Below are 23,319 nucleotides of genomic sequence, written 5' to 3'. Positions count from 1 at the left end.
TCTCTGTGTGTGTGTGTGTGTGTGTTCTATTCTGTTCTCATTCTTTCAAATCTTCCTCTGATTCATCACATTGTCTGCCCTTCAATTAGATGTCACTTTCAGACTTGGGTACTTCCTTCTATAAACTAACCTTACCGTCATTGTTAGGAATTAGGTATACCAAGTCTGTATTCCAGCTAAAACATAATGTAATCCAAGGTTTGTCTACATTCTATCAGGATTATATAGACCTAGAAGGTATTTGGATGCGATTCCTTGCCAGAGAGGCCATATTGCTGGATTAATTTAAAAACAACAATAACAACAAAAAGGTAAATAAATAAGTTTAAAATATACTCCTATTGGGAGTTGAACATTCAAAGAGCGAAAGCAAATGCAAACGGATGGTAAGTGTATAAAGTGGATATGACCACTCCATGGTATGATTGAGAGGAAGGTTTTTATTGTAGATATGAGGGAGAGTAGAGCCAGGGCATCTGGAAGAGTATAGAGCAAAGAGAGAAAGTAGTAGACTAAATATGGTCAACAGAGTGAACTTGGCCATGAGAGAGGAGTGGATGGGGAAAAAAGTGAGAGTGGAGGACTAAGAGAGGAAGACAAAAGAGAATGAGCAAAAAGCCAAGAGAGTATATGGACAAAATGGCAAGGGTTACATGAAAAGGAGAATCTGGATGAAGGAAGCAAACAAGCTGGAGAAGTTTAGGGTAAGGAATGGGGTGAAGTGAGCTGAAAAGAACAGGATAAGAAGAATTGAGAACAGCCACAGCTAGTTATGAAACTGAGGAAGCCTGGATAACAATATGAGCCTTGGTATGCTCATAGACACCACAGATAGTCATTTTTCCTGGGTTTCTTTTGGACCTGACATTCCTACCTTTTTGGTGGTGATAAGGGGTAGCATAATCTCTTCTGTATCTGCTTCTCAGCTGAAATTAGAGCATCATTGTCAGAGCCTAACAAAGCTGGAATGTTAGTCAAAGCATGGAAATGGAGAGAGGATTCAGGCCCATCTCTTTTGCTAGATGGTTCTGAAGGACCACCTGAGGCTGGAGTGTTGCGGGCAGTTTTGAAGCAGTTTCCAGTCTGTAGTTCTGCTGGGGGCAGGGGAGAGCTTAAGCTGGTAACAGACACTATGAATCTGAAGTTTATTTGGCCTGTGTTTATTGGCCATGATTTTTTTTTTAGGTTCACAAAAAAAAGAGATAAAAGTTTTAAATATATTAGCATTACCATTGCTTGTAATCTGTACTGAAATTCTCATTGTAGAAAAAAAAGCAGCTAATTGTAAACAGCTAGACTCATGACTGAGTCATAGCAAAAGCTATGGTTTTGACTTAAAAGCATACTGTTTCTTTAGTTCAGAGGACTGGATATTTAGATTGGACATAGATATTTTCATCACAATGAGAAGCACTTTTAAATCTATACTTAGAAAACAAAGGAATTTAAAATTTTTGAGCTTGTGACTATGATAATAATAGTAGCGTGTGCTTTATCAGGGCTAAATTAATAGCTTATCAGAATCCTATTGATAGGGCTGGTGAGATGGCTCAGTGGTTAAGAGCGCTGACTGCTCTTCTGAAGGTCCTGAGTTCAAATCTCAGCAACCACATGGTAGCTCACAACCACCGTAATGAGATCTGACGCCCTCTTCTGGTGCATCTGAAGTCAGCTACAGTGTACCTATTTATAATAATAAATAAATCTTTGAAGAAGGAGGAGGAGGAGGAGGAGGAAGAGGAGGAGGAGGCACCAGAATCCCATTGATGTAGGCTTAGATTTTTTTAATGTTTATATTTTTTTAAAGATTTATTTATTTATTTATTATATGTAAGCACATTGTAGCTGTCTTCAGACACTCCAGAAGAGGGAGTCAGATCTTGTTACAGATGGTTGTGAGCCACCATGTGGTTGCTGGGATTTGAACTCTGGACCTTTGGAAGAGCAATCAGGTGCTCTTACCCACTGAGCCATCTCACCAGCCCTTAGATTCTTTTAAATCTACTTTAATAAGCATTCTCAAATGCTTTGACACCCCCCCCCTTTCTAGCCCACCATCCAAAGATAGGGAGGAAAAGATGGTAAACAGGAGAAAGTGATGTGGACCTGTTTAGAAGTAGTTATTTGGGGCAATTACAATCTCCACTGTCAGGATATCAGCAATCCAGTTTGGTTGTGCCAGGATACTATCAGTACAGTTCAAAGAGTGCCACCAAACACAAATCAGCAGAGAAGGCACAATCCAGCAGAAACAGCCAGGCCTCTGCTGAATTAGAATGAGTCAGCAGGAGCGACCAAAACCAGCCAGAAAGCCAGGAGTTCTCTGCCGTGCCCCTCACAAGGCAGTAAAGATCTGCAAAGATGCAAGACCAATGAAGTAATGCACAACTAGCTATGCAAGTGCCTTATCACTGTCTGTTGTGTCATACTTATACACTCTCCAAACATCATGTGTCCTCACACAGGTCTTGCTTCATCAAAACATCACGTGAGTCTGCAACACATGACACAACCAGAAATTCCCACTTCACATTGATTCTTGTTAAAAATCTGAAAATTTGAAGTCTTACTATAACAATAGCATAAACAGGGAAAGAAATCCGAAACATTTCTAATTTTTCACATATTTAAATCACCTCCTTATACCCTTAGACCTTTATAACTTACATTTACACCCCTTAAACCACTTTCTTAGACCCTTACAACTTAAGCTTTCACATCCTCAGACCTCTGCATCTTGCATTTATATACTTTAGATTCTTTAGACCCTCACAACTTAAACAAACTTCAAAGCTTTTCTTTGTCTATGCAGTCATTCACCTTGAGACACAGGCAGTTGGAGAGTAGTTATTGCAAAGCAAGTTCCATTAAATAAAGAATGGTTACACTGGAACCTCTTTTTTGATATTTATCTCTTTCAGTGTGAGGCCTGCCAGCAAGGTAAACTGTGAGTCTGGGTTTTACATATAAAATGGATTGGCTGGGTAGCTGTGGTCTTTGGGAGGAGGGAGGAGCTGGTTTACTTGCTTCTGTTAAACTGACAAAGCTACAGTTAGCCATCAATAACTGTCTTAGCGTTTGTAGTCCTGCACAAAATATCATGACCAAAAAGCAAGTTGGAGAGGAAAGGGTTTATTCAGCTTACATTTGCACATTGCTGTTCATTGCCAAAGGAAGACAGGACAGGAATTCACACAGGGCAGGAACTGATTCAGAGACCATGGAGGGATGTTACTTACTGGCTTGCTTCCCCCGGCTTGCTCAGCCTGCTTTCTTACAGAACCCAGGACTATCAGCACAGGCATGGCACCACCCACAATGGGCTGGGCTCTTCCCCCCTTGGTTACTACTGAAGAAAATGCTCGGAAAAAAAGAAAGAAAAGAAAAAAGAAAATGCCTCCTGGATCTCATGGAGGCATTTCCTCAACGGAGGCTCCTTACTCTGTGATTACTCCAGCTTGTGTCAAGCCGATTCACAAAACCAGCCAGTACAATAACTATCAGGGATCTGAGAAGGATGAATTAGAACAGGAAGTATAATCTAAACTGCCTCTGTATCTTTTAAAATGACAAAGACTTATCTGCCACCTGGACCATTACCCTAGGACTCCTCCAACCCCATGGCAGTCACAAAGGGCAAAGGTCATACGTTACACAGGGCAGCATTGACCTTTGGCTGCCACACCAAGAAGATGCAAGAGACTTCTGTGTGGCTAAAGAACTTAGGGAAACCAACCTACACTGGTGAGACACAGTAGGGCAGGCAACTGAACAGTGTCCAGAGTTTGGGAAGAGCCCTGGCATCAGGGGGGATACAAGACACCAAGCACTTCAGACACAGGCCCAGAGACCCCTGAGCTGGAACTGACCTAAAAACCCACTTCCTAAGAGCTAAATTTCATTGTACAAGAAGGTTTCATGCAAACTTACAAGAGAGGGAGGCCATCCACTATTCTACTCAACTATGATGCCTATGAACCACATCAATGACCAGCATGGCATAGTAACCCTAAGGATGAAGTAGTGACATGCATACCTTGTCAGAAACAAATTGTACTTAAGCTGCACTCAATGGGAGGAAGCCCTTGCCTAGTACTAGAAACTTAAATATATTCCTGTATCTGTATAGTAAGTTCTGTAATATCATAAATAAATTCAAGACTACCCCATACCTCCCCTCTTCAAAAAGACTTCCCAAACTGTACTAGCAGGGCAAGTACAGAGTCAAATAAAAAGCTGGCTGACTAAACAAATATAGAAACATAGTTTTAACGGTCAAAATTACTAAGCTTCCAAAACAAGATTAACAATTCCCCTGCCCTGCCTCCACTAAAAACCTCAAAGACAGACAAAATGAGAGTCACCCTATACAAACCAACCAATGCCTAAAAAGGTTATTGGCTACACCAATTAAAATAAGCCAGACTACCCTGGTGCCTATAGCCGGCCCTTACAAAGGTATAAACAGTGTGTTCTTTCTTTGTTCTGGGTCTCTCCTCGGTCTGCGTGCTGAGAGGGGGCTCTCCAACATTGTTAAATAAATAAAATCCTCATGCGTTTTGCAACAATGACGGTGTCTGTGGTCTTTGTGTGAGTGAGAGTCTTTTGACAAGCTACAACAGTTCCAGGACGTCAGAACTACATAGATAGACCCTGTATCAAAAAGTCAAAACAACAACTAAAGGTAGGAAATAGATGTCTTCCCACCCCCACCTCCAAAAGAGTTTCAAATATTTCAAATCGATCTCAAACACATCCTGTAGCCAAGGTGAAGACTCTAAAGCTCTGATTTTAATGCCTGTGCTTCCATGTACACAGCTCCCCACACTCCCAGGTTACTGGAAAACACTATGCCAACTTCATGGAGTTCAGGGGCTCTAAGCCATGATATTACTTATGTGGCACAAGGACACTGTCAACTAAGCTATGCCCCCTGCCCAGAAATCAGTGTCTCTATGACTGTGGTCATACTAGAGAGAAAAACTCTCATGATTCCAGCACCTTGCCAAGAACAGTTTCAGGATTTAGGTAAAGACAAAGGCCAGAAAAGAAAAAGTGTGTGTGTGTGTGTGTGTGTGTGTGTGTGTGTGTGTGTGTTTTAGTATACAAGCAGTTATCTAAACTGTGAGGTACTCTTTTTCTGGGAGAACAATTCTTACTCCACCATCAGGGTTCCCAAATATTGCCAGCTCAGACATGGAAACGACTGGAGATAGACTAGTTTTTTAAGGGCCCCTTTAGTCTCATGGTAACCAGAACAGATGAGTTGGGGAAAGGTGGCTGCCACAGAATCAGACTAGCCACAGGTCAGTGAAGGGGCTGCTTGACTGACAGTTCTGGGATGGAGACCAAGGCACAAAAGCCTGTTCTTGACACTGATTTTTCAGTGTGTGTGTGCACGTGTGTGTGTGTGTGTGTGTGTGTGTGTGTGTGTTCTAAACAAATGTGAGGAAGTTCAACACACATGAAAATTCTCAGTTTTTACCAGCACTTATCAAAGTGCTACTAAAGTCTCATGTCCCATCTCCGCTACACCCCCGCCTCCATCCCGCGCCCATTAGCCCTGGAGAAGGTGAGTCCTCTGCTCTGTCTGCTGAGCCAGCAGGGCCTGCGATCCTGTCCAAGCGCCCGTAAAGGCCGACGCGGAAACAGGATACACAATGTGTGCTTCACTTTCTGTGAAAGCCTAAGGAAGAACTTCCCAGATAGACGCATTAGCTTAACATCCAGTCTGTGCCAAGGACCAAGGACCCAATNTGGAGAAGTAGACCAAGCGGTATTGTCCTCACATTTGCGCAAGGCCTCCGGAGCTACCGGGGGATCTTTTCTTATTCCCTGCAAATGGGTTCCCTCGGTGAACTGCCATCCCTTCCCTAGGAAGGTAATTAAGCAAGGCCGAGGACTCAGCTAAGATGCAAAGTGGAAGGAAGCCCTTTCTAGACCCAACATGTCCACGGGCCATGATTTCCTTCAAATAATTCCCGCTCATTGCAGCTCTAATCTGCCCCCAATTTCGCAATTCAGGGTCTCAGCCCATAGCAACAGGAGGGTAACCGGAAGCCAGAACTGCGTGCGCTCGCATGATTGGATGCTGTACTAACCAGGCCGGAAGATGGGCTTTCCTGGTGGAGATGCTCAGCTTTTCCACGCTGTAGGGGGCTCCAGTTCAGGCTTGACAGACACACAAGCCGCAAGCCGCTTTGACGACTTTCGGAACATGGAGCGTCAAAGCATCAGTTACGTGCTTCGTATAAGACCTGAGGATGAGGGAAATGCGAATGGTCAGTGAGTGATGGGAAGGGTGGGTGGACGATATCCACGAGGGGAGGATCGTCCCATACGGGGACTGAACTGCCACTGTGCGCCACAGGCTTTGCCGTGACTCCATGACACCTCCGCACCAGCCTAGGCCCTGACGCCTGGTTTTTCTGTTTCCCCACTTAAGGTGTGAAGACACTGAGGGTCTTGCTGGCTGGAGAGGGAAGAAATGAGGGAGAGAGTGGACGGGGCCTGCCTCGGTCGGGAGTAGTAGTAGCAGCAGCAGCAGCAGCAGCAGCCGCGGCATTAAGTAGACAAGGTGGGCCTGCTACTGGTGCTGCAGGCTACTTGATTCGCTGGACCCGAGAAGGCCATGGTGCCAGTCGCCGTGTCTGGGAGAATGCGCAGCAGCTTCAGCAGCCGGTTTCCTGTAGTATGAATGGCCCCCGGGTTGCGCAGCCTGGGCCACTGCCGAAGGGCAAATGTGGCTCCAGCAACAGGTTCGCCCGCTGGCAGCTACAGGAGCTGGAGCTTGTTTTCCAGCGCACTCAATACATCACTGCAGAAGACAGGTGAGCAAATAGGCTGACTCGATGTCCTATTTGCTGGGCGCATGTAATCCAGAAATGTTTATGCATTTCCTCCTGGTGCCCCTGTTGCTCCATTTAAAATGATTTATTATGTTTAATTTTTATTCATTTATTCGGTTGTGTGTTTGCCACATTTTATGTACTGCGGTACCAGGAAAACTAGGGAAATAAGTTCTCTCTCTACCAGGCGACTCCCAGGGTCGAACTCAGGCCACGAGGTTTGCCAGCAAGAACCTTTCCCTGTGCCCCTCTCTTGCCATGTTGAAATTAAAGTCACTTACAAAATGCAGGCTGTCAGACCCCATCCTCCAGCACTAGGGTTCTGGGTGATGGGTAGGAGTTAGCAAAAATTGGATTAAAGAAATGTTCAGATAATATTTAATTCTGTCAAACTGGGCAGTATCTGTTGATATGAGGTCTTTAAAAAAAAAAAACAACAGATGTGAGAAGCATGCAGTGTACGTGGGATAGTATGGAGTGACATTGTACCTTCGTCTAAAATTTTCATACATCCAGGGCTGGCAACATGGCTTAGCAGTTAAGAGCACTTGTTCTTCTTGCAGAGGATCCAGGTTTAATTCCCAGCACCCACATGGCAGGTTACACCCATCTGTAACTCCTGTTCCAGGGCATCTAATCTCTCTTCTGACTTCCTTGGGCACGAGGCAGGAATATGAGATACATACATACATGCAGGCAAAACATTCACACACATGAAATATACATGTTTTTTAAAAACCAAAGTTTTGGTACATCTGTACATCACGTGTTTCTTAAATTGCACAATTATAGATATTGGCACATTTCTCTCAATCACTGTCTCTTGGCATCCCATTAAAATTTCTGCCCCTCCAAAAAATATTCTCCATAAAACAAGATTCAGTATTGAACATGGGATTTCTGCCTATAGGTGAGACAGTGGATGGACCAATGTGACTACAGTGGTAAGTTCCAGGCTAGCCTAGGCTACAGAGTAGTATACTGTCTCAAAAAAGAAAAAAAAATCATCTGTAACCCCTCAATAATTGGGAGGTAAAGGCAGATAGAACAGAAGTGCAGGATTGGCCTCATTTACATTATGAGTTCCAGACCAGCTCAGGGTCCATTTAATGCAAGAATCTCAGACGTACTGTACCTTGCCTGTGTTTGTTTTTCTCTTAGGTTTTCTTTGTGGATAAAAGCACTTGACATTAAGCCTGAGAGCCCAAATTCACTAGCATACACACACCAGAAGAGAACTACAGTCCATTAGCTGTCCTCTGACCTCCACAGGTGCACCCTGGCCCCGAAAGAGCAAATAAATAAATGTAACATATCACTCTCTTGCAGGGTTGATACCCCATATGTTAACTGAATGAATATCAGAAATCCTTGAATGCTTTCCATCAGTCTATCTTCTTTTGTTTGAGTTTATCCTCCTGTCCTGACAAAGAGCATCACACAAGTTTTTCTTGTGAGATTTTGTTGGGTTTTTGTTGTCGTTGTTGGGTTTTTTGCTTTCGGCACATCCTTTCATCTGCACACCCAGTCTTAGGAGCCTCCTTCCTTTTTTTCTGTCTATATTACTGTTTTTCAAGTTAGTTACTAGGGATGTGACTGGCTTTTATGCCTGTTAATGGTGTGTTGATGAAATACAATCACTGGTAGAATGTTTTTAAGCCTCAAAAATCTTCAAGGTGAATGTTGCAGAAACTGGAAAGATGGTACAAACATTTTTAAAAACAAATGTGAAGTATCCTATGCACAATTTATTCCATCTGTGATGTTGAAGGCTGAACCTTTGCCATTTTTCCCCTCAGAAAACGGCTGGCAGTGTGTCTGGGTGTGTGTGAAGCCAAAGTGCGGGTAAGTAAAGACAAGGCAACTTGACAGAGCAGCCGTTCTAGAACTTGCTTCAGCTCTAGGATGGCTCTGCTCTGTCCAGAAAGTTGCTGGGGATTTTGTTGTTCTTGTCTTGGCTTTTTTGTTTGTTTGCTTGTTTGGTTCTTGACTTCACACTATTTCAAAACTACCTTTTAAAAATTATTATTATGATGATGATATTTTATGTGCATGGCTGTTTTGCTTTTGTTTACATCTGTAAAGCACAGGCTTCGTGCCCCGAGAGGCCAGAATAGGAAGTCAGATTGCGTGGAACTGGTGTTCTAGATGGCTATGAGCCATCATATGGGCCCTGGGAATCCAATCCAGGTCCTTTAGAAAACCAACCAGCACTTTTAACTGCTGAATCATCTCTCTCCAGCCCTCAAATTACCCTTTTAAAGGTTGTTGTTATTTTTTTTTAATTTCTTTACATTTATGTATGTCCATGTATCTGAAATATCTGTGGGTGCTGGAGACCAGAAGAGAACATTACATCATCTTGAGCTGGAGTTACAGGTAGTTGTGAGCCAGTGTGGGTACTTGGAAGCAAACACCTTTGTACAAGCAGCAGGTGTACTTTCCTACTGAAGCATCTCTCTAGCCCTGTCAGTTTGACTTTAGAACTTTGTGATCATTGTAGATAAAGGAAAGGGGGAAATAAGATAGCCTTCGAATACAGAAATGACTCATTTCAAGATGGAACACAACTTCCTAAAGGAACAAAGATGACTACAGAGCTACTTTCAATCCCTAAATGCATACATATCACACACACTTAACCAATAGATAAATTATGTGTTTAAGTTACAAAGTACATATGTGTTTGTTATATGTGCACATACTTCTATCAGTTATATATAGATTGATGAGATATAGAAATAAGTAAATATCTATCTTGTACAACTCCTTTTAACATGGCTATACTTTAAGTAGATTGTCTCTATGGAGACATCCCACTGGGGTTGTAATGCATAAGTCATTGAAATTAGTGTAGCCAGGGGCTCCATGACTAAATGATTTGAAGTACTAAAAGTTAAATACAAACTCAGTCCTTACAAGGACAATTTCAGTGCTTACAGGCAGGGCCCAGCACTCATAAAGCTGATTGGTTAAACAGAGACTGTGGTAATGTGGAAAGCATAGAGTCCAAATGCCTGGTTCTCTTGCTGTTTTGAATTGCCTAGTGAAGCCACACAGATCAAGGCACCCAGCATTATAATTCCCTGGTGCATGCTGCTGCATCTGCCTGAAAATGCTGCTGCTAATGTCTTCCAGTGTGCAGGATGATAGAGAGGGGGAGAGGGCATGTGGCATTTGGACATTTGCCTAGGGACTATTTTGTACTGCTAGGGATATTGTCCCCTCACAAAATTCAAACAATGAGGAAAAGGGATCTTCTGACTGAAAAGGGGGTTGTTTTTCATTTTTCTCCTCTAATTATTTACTATAGAGTAAGCTGATTTCTTTTTCTCCTGTTATAGAATTGGTTTCAAAAGAGAAGAGCAGAATATAGGAAATATCACAATCCATAAACAAAGGCTCAGAGGTGTTCCTCCTCCTGATAAGCACAGCACCTTTCCCTGAAGATTGTGGAGGGGTCTCGAAGTTAGCCCTTGCCTAGGAGCCAGATGCAGAGGCTATCCCCCCTCCTCCACCCCCCGCCCCCCCACCAACCTATTGTTTCAGCCATATCCTCTCAGCACTTGTGCTTTCAATAAAGAGGTGAATTCTCGACATTGTTTATTCATGTGTCTTCTGTAAAAAATCTGGTTTCCATTATCAGAAACTGTCCTTTAAACAGGATGACAAAGTCCTTCTTCCATGAGGTGACAGTGCTGTGTATCTCAAGACCAATCCCTAGTGTGAGAGGTAAGATGTCCCTCACCCCACCCCGACCATGGGCAAGAGAGGCAGGACAAGTCGCTAGGGAAAGACAGTAATTCTCCAGGCAAAGCTGATTCTGATGAAGCTGAGAATTTCATTTCAAACCTGAACTTGAAAAGAAACTTCCTATGATGTTATTCGCAAGAGCAGAAGCAGCAGCCAGCCCAAGTATATCTAGGCTCTTTCCACTTCTTTTCCCTGCCTTCCCTTTATGTGGCACACAGGGCACTGACAGCTACTCTGGCAGGGGTCGGGTCCTGCTGCTTCAAAGGGACACTAGACTCCATCCCATCCAATTCTTCTCTCTTGTTTCACAGCTCTGATCCAGAAGCCATATTGTCTCCTCCTTCCCAGAGCAGACCCCCACATTACTTGAGGTCTGTCTAAACTATATGGTTCTTGTATCTCGGAAACAGACTACTTTACTTGAATCTTTCTTGCTTTCCTTTTTTTTTTTTTTTTTCATTCTTGCAGCAAGATTCAGCTATAATGTAATGTGACAGGAATAATGTTGCAAGCCTAGACTCCTACAAATAGGCATGTGGATGCATGAGAATCCAGAAGATGTGGCCAGCCTGGGGAATACAGCAAAACCTCTGTTTCAAGAAACCAAAAAAAACAAAAAAACAAAAAAANAAAAAAACAAAAAAAAACTTTGTTTCATTTCAGAAGCTTTTCTTTTGATTTGTAGTGTGCAATGCTGAAGATAGAGCCCAGGATTTCATTCTTTTTTAAGCATCAATAATGAACATCCCCATATATGTATCGCATTATAAATAATGTATATAACATAATACACATCAAATATTCCCTCCTGTATAGTTATATTTCACTTTTCAGCAGCTCACTCACCAAAGGACGCAAGAGTACATTCATTGCCAGCTACTATGACCAATGCTGCCATGAATGTGGTTTCCAAGGGTCTGTGTAGGCTCTGCTCCCAGTTCATCTGAGTGTTTACCCATAAGTGAAATGGGCAGATTGGACTGCAAATCTATAGGTTGTTGGGGCTTTTGTTCATGTTTTTCACGGGAGCCAGGGCATGTTTTAAAGTCACAGGTAATACACAAGGTTCTATTTTCTACACATCCTATCCTGTCCTTCCCAGCAAGAATTGATTTGTTTAGCAGCCTCAGTGGTTGGTGAAGGATAGTGTCTCATTTTGGTGTTAATACTAAAATTTCAGCAAAGTAGTAGATTTGGGCATTCTAGTTTCAAATACTTATTCTCCTTTTTGGTTACTTCTATTGTTATCTAAGGACTTCCTGTCACCCACATTCCTGTTTTTGAAAAAAAAAATTAGGAAATGATCGTTGAGGAGGATGTGTTTTCTAACTTCCCAGATTCAAATCACTATTCTATATGTCTGTGTGCTTCTTTTTATTTTTAAAGATTTATTTATTTATTATATGTAANTACACTGTAGCTGTCTTCAGACACTCCAGAAGAGGGAGTCAGATCTTGTTACGGATGGTTATGAGCCACCATGTGGTTGCTGGGATTTGAACTCCGGACCTTCGGAAGAGAAGTCGGGTGCTTCTTACCCACTGAGCCATCTTACCAGCCCGTCTGTGCGCTTCTTATCTGATTACCGTGCCAAAGCAAAGTTTCCTCCATCTTGTCTCAGCCGGCCCCATTGCTGGTTTAACGTGGAACTGCCCCCCTGCCCTCCTTTTCTACCAGTGAAAAGTCCTCTGGAGAAGTACCTAACCCAGTTCTAGAAACTCACGGTCAGAATGCCCCAGCTAAGTGCATGCTCTTGGCTTTGAACTGCTTGCTTGCTTCTCCCTGCAGCGGCTTGTCTGGCTGTACTTTTTCCTGGACCCCTTGCCTTGCTTTGTGCCCTCAGCTTCTCATATGTGGTTGGGCAAACTCTTTTAGCTCGTAAGCTGCTGCCTGATTGTCTCCTCTTATTTACAACTTAGACACTTTGGGAGAGAATGGGCCAGAACCCTGAGGCAAATCCTTTCTTCCAAGAGAGCTGAGCTTGGGGAAACTCGGTCTTCCAGTTCTACGTAGCTCGAGGCGGGAAGGCATCGCACCACGAATGCGCATGCACACTATAAATGCGCGCATGCACACTATAAATGCGCGCATGCACACTATAAATGCGCACACGCACCTTGAAGGCTGGGCTTTTCTCTGCGAGCTCAGAGGCTCTCGCGAGTTTTCACCCTTAGTCTCGTTCTCCTGCCCCTCCCCCCACAAGGCACAGGTTTTCCCTCCCAAAAACCACACCCGGAAGCCTGTCACTGAACCCCCACAACATCGTGCCCTTTGCAATCTGCCCAATCCCCAGCATCGCACATATGCACGTTCTAGCCCTCCAATCCCTAGGGTTGTGTGAATGTGCCTCCCCACAGATCCAATCCCTAAGGACAGAAGACCTCTAGACAATCCAAACTGCAGCATCAAATGCATCACAGCGCATACAATCACAAACTTTATGTGTCTCCTAGCCTGTCCAATCCCCCACTGTCCTGCCTGTCACCACCGTTCAATCCCCAGGGACAGGATCCCTTAGACAGTCAAATCTGCAGCTCCAAATCATCCCAGCCCATCCAGTCACAAACCTTAGGCATGGTCTAGCCCGTCCAATCACCAGTGTAGTGCTCCTGCAAGTTATCCAATCGCCATCGTCATACACGTCACAGCAGTCCAATCATCAGCCTGTGAACGTCATAGTCGCTACAAGCCCCTTAAGCTGGCCTTTCAAAGCGCGGAGCAGAACCGTTGGTGGCGGCGCAGCGAGAGGACGGCCCAACTGCCATCTTGCGGAGCAGACACCTGAAATGGATCATCCCCGCAAGTTCGAACACCAGGACACCAGCTACCAGAGCCTCGGAATTGATGCTTCTTCGAAAAAAGCTAAAGGTTGGTACTTGGGCTGCAATAGAGAAATTGGTGGGCACGACTCCTCAAAGAAACCTCTGGGGGATTTCGGAGGGTATACCTCCCCCCAAAGGAAAAAAAAAAACAAGTTTTATGAGGTACACAAGTGAATAAGAGAGTAGAGACGACACAGGTGCTACTACTCCTTGCTGGCAGCCTTTGGATGTCAGGGGTCTGAATGTCTTTAGGTTTATCTATCTGCCTCTTGGCATCTTCTTCTCTCTTTATCCTTTTCAGAAATGAAGCCGCCTATGATCAATGTTGGGGGAGGAAATGATGGTGGTGACCAGATTTGGCCTAAATTTGATTTGGGAAGAGCGTCAGGAGAAGACAGTGGCTTTCTGGGTGCAGGAGCCAAAAATGAAGACAAAAAAAAGGGCTACGGTGACCAGGACCGGCCAACCATACGGGCTGAAACCAGGATCCAGCATTTGCAGGACGATGCTGACCTAAGCATGATCTGCAGAGCCTTCAGCCGGCTGAACTTGAACTTCCAACGAACTCAGTTCCCCAACATCTTTGTGAGGTAAACCACTTGCTCTAGGGGGCTTGAAGTCTGGGGACCCCTTGGCTTCCTTCCCTTCCCTCCATAGTCACAGGCTGTAGGAGACCCATTTGGTGGCCCCTATCATCTTTGCTAAGTGTCCCCAGCTCTTAGGGTCCTAGCACAGAGGCAGGAGGGTCACCACCAGTTGACTATATTTCATTTTACCTATTACAAAATCTTGAACATTTGTTTTATTTCCCTCAGAAAGGAAGCTGGAATGCGGACAAGTGTTGAACCCGAAGCCCAATCCATTGGCCAAGGTGAACCTGAAGATGAGGTGCTCAAGCAATCATTCTAAAAGGTGCAGCAAGAAGGTTCACAGTTTTCTCCTTGGTACCTGCCCCATGTTTGTGAAATTTAATCAATTTGTGGAGGAATTGAAAAAGGGATAAGCTAGCTTCACATTTTGTTCCCTATCTGATATTGGCAAAGTGAAAATTGGCATTTGGGGGTAATAAACAAAACTGAGTAAACTTCAAATGGGAATCTCACCAAAAGAATTGTAAGCGACTAATGGAAAAAGAAAAAGACAAGGAACCAACCTGCCCCTCCCATTTACTGTGTCAGAGTAGATGAAATGTACCTGTGTGTAGCAGTGTTGTTGCTTAGGGAATACTTCTGGGTGGGTGGAAGTGAGGCCAGTACCCATTCTAACTTGCAAATTATTTCCCCATGCTCAACTTTATGATTCCAATAATTATTTTTTATGTCTTCTTTTTTATTTTTATTTTTTATTAGATATTTTCTTTATTTACATTTCAAATGCTCTCCCAAGAGTTCCCTATACCCTCCCNCCCNCCCCTGCTCCCCTACCCACCCACTCCCACTTCATGGCCCTGTTGTTCCCCTGTACTGAGGCATATAAAGTTTGCAAGACCAAGGGGCCTCTCTTCCCAATGATGGCCGACTAGGCCATCTTCTGCTACATATGCAGCTAGAGACACGAGCTCAGGGGGTAATGGTTAGTTCATATTGTTGTTCCACCTATAGGGTTGCAGACCCCTTCAGCTCCTTGGGTACTTTCTCTAGCTCCTCCATTGGGGGCCCTGTGTTCCATTCAATAGCTGACTGTGAACATCCGCTTCTGTGTTTTCCAGGCACTGGCATAGCCTCACAAGAGACCGCAATATCAGGATCCCTTCAGCAACATCTTACTGGCACGTGCAATAGTGTCTGGGTTTGGTGGCTGATGATGGGTTGGATCCCCAGGTGGGGCAGTCTCTGGATAGTCCATACTTTCATCTTAGCTCCAAACTTTGTCTCTGTAACTCCTTTCATGGGTATTTTGTTCCCTATTCTAAGGAGGAATGAAGTATCCACACATTGGTCTTCCTTCTTCTTTTTCTTGTGTTTTGCACATTGTATCTTGGGTATTCTAAGTTTCTAGACTAATATCCACTTATCAATGAGTGCATATCTAGTGACTTCTTTTGTGATTGGGTTACCTCACTAAGAATGATATCCAAAGTATATGGCGTGGTTGTTGGTAAAACATTTACAAATTGGTAATTTTTCTAAAATTGGAACGAAGAACAATCTAGAAGCTGGTGGCTCAGAGGATATGAGTGCTTGCTGCAAAAGCATGAAACTCTGAGTTCAATTCCAGAATAAAAGGAGAGAGGAAACTCCAAGAAAGTTGTCCTCTGTCCTTCACAGTATGTACTCAGAACACATACAATCATAAAAAAAAAGTCAGGACTAGAGAAATGGTTTAGTACTTATGAGCAAGTTATATTGTTGTTGCAGAGAACTCTGCTTCAAAGTATTAAGGTCACGTGGCTCCATGGCCCCTTGCAACTCTCCAGAAAATTTGATGCTTTTGAACTCCAAGGGCTTCTACACTGTTGTGCATATACGTGCTCCCACACATGCACACATCTGGAATAAAGAATGGCAGTAAAGTGAATGGCTCAACTACATACCTTGAAGATAGGGCACAATTTGAACTCTGAATATTTTCCCCAGACATTTCTAGTGCTATTTTGGGGTTCTTTTTCCTCCTCTGTTTTGTTTGAGGCAGGCTTGTTACCGTAGCCCTAGCCTCCGATGTATTCACTACGTATCCCAGACTGGACTAGGAATACACAGCAATCAGTACTCCTTTCTGAGGTCCCCAGATTTATTGCCCTATCTGTACTGTAGCACTGTGTGGAGTGTTTATTAGGTTTTCTCCATAGTGTGTGCTGTGTGCAGAAACGCGATCTGCTGGTGGGTTTTAGTGAATTTTGGCCCAGTTCAATTAGTAAGCTTAGCTATTCCTAAGCTGAGGACAGAGTGAAGGCTCAGGGGTTACAAATGCTTGTTCCTCTTGCAGAGGAACCAAGTTCAATTCCTGGCTTCTGACAGCTCACAAACACCTGTAATTTCAACTCCAGTGTGGCCCTCTTCTGGCCTCCTTTGGCACCAGGAAGCTCTCTCTCTCTCTCTCTCTCTCTCTCTCTCTCTCTCTCTCTCACACACACACACACACACACACACACACACACACATACATCAAATTTTTAAAAATAATACGCACATATAATATGTTCCTAAACTCTATAGTCTGGAGTCTGAAAGCCATGTTAAGGAGCTTAGTAATTGTCCTGTTACAGCTACTCAGGGCAGAAGTGGACTGCACATGTCAAACCTTTTTTATAATTGTTTTTTTTTCTTTGTTTTTTTTTTAATTTATTTATTTATTATATGTAAGTACACTGTAGCTGTCTTCAGACACTCCAGAAGAGGGCGTCAGATCTTGTAACGGGTGGTTATGAGCCACCATGTGGTTGCTGGGATTTGAACTCCAGACCTTCGGGAGAGCAGTCGGGTGCTCTTACCCACTGAGCCATCTCACCAGCCCCTGTTTTTTTGTTCTTTTGTTTTTTTTTTAGTTCAGCAAGTTTTGAAGGATGAATGATTCTTGGACATCCTCAAGAAAAACTTGTTTAATAGCCAGCCTTGGATTGACAAAATGGCTCATTGGGTAAAGGACTTGCCAGTAGTCCTGACTACTTGAGTTAATTCCTGAGACAGGGCTAGTGGAGAAAGTCTACTCCTGCAAACAGTTCCCTCACCTCCACACATTTGCTGTAGCATGTGTGCATGCACACAAACACACAAATAACTGTTTTTAATCCCAACAATCAGAAGACAGGGACAGGCAGGTTTCTGTGAGTTTGTAGCGAGTTCCAGGATAGGCAGAGCTACACAGTGAGACCCTGTCTTGAAAAATTAATGTCCAGCCTGATCCTCTTGTCTATCTACTGCAGTCTGAAGATGGGTTTTTCAACTAGGAGGATACTCCACTTCGTATCATTTACATCATGGGGCACATTATGCCATATGGAACGGCCCCACAATTCCAAATGATGAAAGGGAGAGAGAAAGAGAGACCCTCTCTCAAAGGGGATGGAGTCAGACATGTAGCTCAGTTGGTAGAGTGCCCAGTGTGCATACAACCCTAGGTTCAATCCCCAGCAGAAACTCAGCGTGGTTGTACACACAAGCAATACCCAGATGTCAAGAGGTGGAAACAAACGAGCCAAAAGTTCGATGTCATCATATGCTACAAAAGCCAGTTCTAGGTCAGCCCAGGATATATGAGACCCTATCTTTATAATTGCATCACTTTGGAAGTGGAAGCAGGAGAAACAGTTCAAGGTCCTTTTCAACCTAGGCTAGAGGGAAGTGTCCCAAAGGGGGTGGGCAAAAGCAAACATGGCAGGGGAGAAACAAGGCTGTAAGCTTGTTCAACAACTTAGTTGAATAGAGGGCGTTCAGAACTTCCCTAAAATAGTTACCATGTAGCAGAGGATGGCCTAGTCGGCCATCAATGGGAGGAGAGGCCCTTCATATTGCAAAGATCATATGCCCCAATACAGGGGAATGCCAGGGCCATAGCTTGTTCAGCCTGATTTCTTACACCATGAAGAACCACCTGCCTAGGAATTGTATTGCCCACAGTGGGCTGGGCTCCCCCAGCTTCAAACTTTGAAGTTTGTAAAATTCTCCCACAATCTTACCTATAAGCCAAACTTATTGGGCCTCTTTTTTTCAATTAAGTTATCTCTTCCCAAATGACTCTAATTTGTGTCCAGTAGGCTTAAAAAAAACAAACAAACAAACAAACAAACAAAAAAAAACAACGAACTTAACCAGTAGAGTATTCTGGGAAGATTTAAAAACGGAAGTATTTGGGGAGACTGCTGTGCTTTTAAAGTATGAAGCTCAAGTTTTGAGAATGTAAATGTCCTTTGGTGGGATTTGGTTTTGTTTGAGTTTTTTGTTTGTTTGTTTGTTTGTTTGAGACAATGTCTCATATTACTTTGACTGGCCTTGAATTCCAGTTCTTCCTGTCTCCAGTTCCAGAGTGCTTGGATTACATTCATGGGGTTCTACATTCAATAGCTCTTGCAATCACATATAAGAAACTTTATGCCAATAGGCCTGGCATGGCTGCGGTCTATGTCCTTGGCCTTGCCCTTGCTAGACAAGTGCTGTACCACTGAGCTGATTCTGCAGCTCTTAAGTCATTCTTGCGATAACTATAAAGTGGCTTCTAATGCAAGAGTACACAGATAGAGTCTCCCTAAAGCTAGGCAAAGTGGCACAAGCCTGTCATCCAGAATTTGAGAGGTAAGGATGGGAGGCTCGCATATTTCAGGCCAGCCTCCACTTCATAGCAAGTTCAAGGCCAACTGGGCCTGGTAAATGCAAAATGCTAAATGACCTGTCGTCATCTACTAACATGTTGGTAGTTTTCTTGGGATGCATGCAGCTTACAGGCTGCAAGTTGGACACACTTAGCACTCAATAAATAAATAAATAAATAAATAAATAAATAAATGGACACACTTAGCACTCAATAAATAAATAAATAAATAAATAAATAAATAAATAAATAAATAAATATTCCTGCCTGTCCTTTAGGTGTCCTTTCCCGGGCAGTTTCATAGTCACGATGTAAAGAGTAAAAGCTAATTGAAACTGAATGTCCCTATAATACACACGAGATTGGATCTGTGTTAAGGTTTAAATGGCTTTTTCTCAGATCTGAGCTTCCTTAGGACTAAACTTTTGTAACCTCAATCCACTTGCTGCCTGTGCCTGCCTGTGTGTTCCTCTTTCTCCTTGGTGACAATATAAGAAACATGGACTCTCATTAAACTGGTAGGAAAAAAAAAAAAAACATGCCAATCGGAGGTGCAGAAGTGGGTGTGTTTTCGCTTTGAAACTGAAGCAGGTGGATTTAACACTGTGTCAGAGCTGGCATTGGTATGCAATTGACACACTGGTAGCACAAAAGTGAGAATGCAGTTTTGTTATTTTTTTTTTTCTTGTACCACTGGCCTTGAACTCCTAAACTCCAGAAGCTATGCTTCTGACTCAAGTGGCTCAGTTTTTCTTTCATATTTTTATTACATTTATTTGCTTATTTTACTGGTGTTTGGGGGTAACCACCAGAGAAGACTATCGGATATGGATTTAAAACAACAGGAAGTCTTTATTCTCTGGCAGGCTGCTACACTGGGTGTTCAGGATCACAGTGTAGCACTGAGCCTTTCTCAGGATAAGCTTTTAAATACAAAAACTGTGTCTTGGATTGACATGTTTTAGTTAACAAGAACAGTTAGCCAGAAGCAGAACTACAGAAGCCAAAACCGAGGTCAGTCCATTTAGAGACTTTCCCAGAGCTACAGACTTCGACGAATTAGGTCTTCTTTTTTATTTTGGCAGGTAGTACTGTCTACATGCTGAGTTTTATAGTCTGAAAGAATTCAATTGTGTTAAGGCCCTGGGGCCTATTACATTCCCCACTGGTCTTAGTGAATGAGTCAAATCATGGACTCAACCTAAAGAGGTGTGGTAGATACTAAGAACCATTAATTTGAGTGAATTATTCCTTTGTTGTACATAATTGGCCATGGGATTTAAGATAAAGGACCCCAACATTAATCCAATTAGAATGAGAATTAAAGGTCCAGTAAGTGCTGATAGCAGAGCAGTTAGCCAAGGGACCAAGAGAAATGGTACCAATTATCTGATTCATGTCTTTGTACCAATATCTTTCGGAGGTGTTCCCCAAATATGGCAAGTTTTTTTTCCAATTACTCCTGCTCAATTAACATAGAAACATAGAGTTTCTCCCAAACCATCCTTTGTCTCCTAAGAATTAAGTCTAAGCCTCTGATATTGTGGAACCACTTCTGCAAGAGATCTAACTGTTGTTCTCATTCAGAATTAGAACTTTTGGTACCTCTAGTTCCTGATCAACCTGTCTACTTTGTTCCTTAAAATTTTTATGCCTTAGGATGAAGGCTGATGGCATCTGTGGCTATTGAGTTGGCTTTGCCACGCCAGTCAGGAGTGGAATGAGGATGGACATAGCTACTGTTTTCTTTGTAATCCAGCATTCATATTAAAACACATTCTCTCCTTTTCCCCGTTATATAGGTATACCTGAGGCAGAAGGTACACAAAAGTTTGTAAAGCATCAGAAGAGGCACATTTAGTCAAACCATGCCCTCCAAGTGGTCTCAGGTGCTCAGTAAATATCGCTGTTGTCCAAATGAGCTAACCCACAAGGCAGAATGGCAGGCATCAGAAATAAGGGGAAATGTGTAGGTTAAAGGTTTTGTATATTAGACAAGTTCCAGACTTTTTAATAAGTCCTTTAACATTAATTTGGGTTGCTCCTGGTCATAGTGAGTTTTGTCAGGCAATAGACTAACAGGTTGGTTAGTTCCCATCCCAATGTAGTGTGGGGATGGGGGCTAACTACCCCCCACCATTGGGGCTGAAGAGATGGCTCAGTGGTTAAGAGTACTGACTGCTCTTCCAAAGGTCCTGAGTTCAAATCCCAGCAACCACATGGTTGCTCACAACCATCTGTAAAAAGATCTGACACCCTCTTCTAGTGTCTGAAGATAGCTTACATATAATAAATAAATAAATCTTTAAAAAAAATCTACCCCCCCCCCCACACACCATAACATAACCAGAAATCCTGGCTTATTTCCAGCTGGGAATAATTAAGTGATGGACAACAAGATTTCAACTAAGAGTAGAAAACAAGGATGAGAATCCCTCAGCTGTGGGCCTGGGTACCAGAGGTTTTCCATGGAGGTCTCTGTCCAGGCCGGACTCGAGAGTTCCTGCGAAGGGAAGTGAGTGCAGGCAGGAAGATGAAGTCTCTGCCAGCTGGGTACTCCAAGCCGCTCTGAACTGAGTTGGGTCGGGCTGGGCCTACAAATCCAGTAAGTTTTGCGGCGGGACCTCGGGTGGCTCTTCGAGAGAGAAAAATCTCTTCCCAAGCGTTACATACAGCTCTTGGAACAAAAGACTCAAACGAAGAAATAGTTCTCACATACCTTTAATTCCCTGGATGGATTTATATACAGTTCCTGGGGTGATTCAGGGTTTGACAGCAGGCACCTCTCATTGGCTTGGACTGAGAGTTTGGGGAAAACCTTATTTGCATGTGGGAAGGCTTGGTGCTGTTCCTACTTGGCTGATAACCCCTCTCCTGTGGGGGCTGTGGGGGCGGTAACTTCCACAGGAGCCAGGGGTCCAGGAGACATGGTCGAACACCTACCGTCCCATGTAGGTGGGAATTCCCACCCATCGGGTCCCACCAGGGTTCAAGACCTCAGGAAACCAGGCTGTCTGCACCCCACACTCAACTTCCCGGACAGCAGGAAGACGAACTCTGGTTCAAGGTGTGTTAAGTGAAATAGTTTCTTTGGGAGAGTTGGTTGGGGATTTGGCATGGATAGAAGAGTTTTGTTAGAACCCAAAGGTCTGGAGACCTGGAGAGGACACAATTTTTTCTGGATAGTAGGCCCAGGATTTCTTTCTGTGGCATGGAGGTCTGATTCCTTGGGGTCTCCCTGTTCTCCAAAGGCCAAAATCTTTCTTAAGGAATTTCTAGAAGTTTCATTTTTATGCCCATTGGATTACATTTTCCTATTGTACATTCCTTGAGAGGGGGCTCTCTTACACACACACACACACACACACACACACACACATATATATATATATATATATATATATATATATATATATATATATATATTCACCTCTGTTCCACAACCCCAAGTTTTTGCAATGGAAACTCCCCTTGTTTCTGGTAACTTGGAGGTCCAGCTGTAGGGCATATATAGAACTGTAAACTCTATTCCTATCTCAAAAGGTCAACTTCCATATCTTTCCTTTCTCCAATACAACCACACACTTAAACTGGACATCAGTGTGCAAAGGTCAAGGTGGAATATAGAGCTTTGTTCGTGCTAGTTATTACCTCTCTATGCTTGGCTTCCTCAGTTTCCTGGTACAGGCTTGAGGGCAGTAAGGTTTGGAGCACATCTCTGTATTCAAAGCCATAGGGCAAAACCCAAGATTCAGAAGGATATAGAGGAGCAGAAGGAAGCAGAAGGGTCTGGGGCCAATGAACCCTTAATGTTAATAGCTTCATCATCTGGGACAATGCTTCTACTTTCTACTATCTCCACCCATTTGGGGTTCCCAGTAACCATGTGACACTTCATAATTATCTGTATAACTCCAGTTCCAGGGTATCCGACACCCTATTCTGGCCTCTGCAGTTACCATACATGCACGTGGTGTGCATAATACATAAGCACAAAATAAATAATTATTTCTTAATGAAGTCTTTTTACTTATTTAGTATGCGTCCATATTTGTATATCCAGGCAAATGAAGCCAATGTAATTAGAAGACATTTCACCCACATCAGCTCAATCCTCACACTCCCCATGTAACAAACACTGATGTTCAGATTTGGTAGCAGGCACCTATACTATACTGACCTATACACCTACACATTTCACTGGGCTTTTAAAAAAAAACCTTTTAAAGAAACCATTTGCTGGGCTGGCTGGCAAGATGGTCCAATGGGTAAAAGTCCTTGCCGCCAAAAGTGGTAGCCTAAGTTTGCCCCCTGGGACCACATGCGAGGTCAGGATGGATTCCCACGGTATGTGCTGTAACCTCCAGATGAATGATGTGGCATCCATACATCCCCAATAAATAAATACATTTAATAATTAAAAAAAAAACATTCTTTGCTGTGTGCATACACATGTGTTTGTTTGCCTGGGCAAGGAAGTAAGAGGGCAAAGCTAGAGAATGAACATGTTCCTTCTGTCTTGTGGCTGGAGGGTGGCACTCAGGTCCTTAAGACATCTTATCATCACTTTAAAGAATCTGTGTGTTTGTGTGTGTGTGTGTGTGTGTGTGTGTGCATGTGTGTGTGTGTGCGTGTGCGTGTGCGCGTGTGTG

At 43.3% G+C, this 23,319-nt stretch overlaps 1 protein-coding gene across 1 annotated transcript; it reads left to right on the top strand.

The window, feature by feature from the left end:
• The first annotated feature begins 3,611 nt into the window (after positions 1-3,611).
• LOC110314109 (rhox homeobox family member 1-like) lies at positions 3,612-10,430 on the top strand. Its single transcript, XM_021188574.1, has 5 exons — positions 3,612-3,744; positions 6,171-6,281; positions 6,446-6,830; positions 8,648-8,693; positions 10,193-10,430. Exons 1-5 carry the CDS (start codon positions 3,621-3,623, stop codon positions 10,241-10,243), a joined length of 717 nt encoding a protein of 238 aa, XP_021044233.1. The 5' UTR covers positions 3,612-3,620; the 3' UTR covers positions 10,244-10,430.
• Positions 10,431-23,319: the final 12,889 nt, after the last annotated feature.

The sequence above is a fragment of the Mus pahari genome, chromosome X (genome assembly GCF_900095145.1).
Source record: "Mus pahari chromosome X, PAHARI_EIJ_v1.1, whole genome shotgun sequence".
Lineage (NCBI taxonomy): Eukaryota > Metazoa > Chordata > Mammalia > Rodentia > Muridae > Mus > Mus pahari.
The sequence above is the reverse complement of the archived record's forward strand: the minus strand, read 5'-3'. Positions and strand labels throughout refer to the sequence as shown.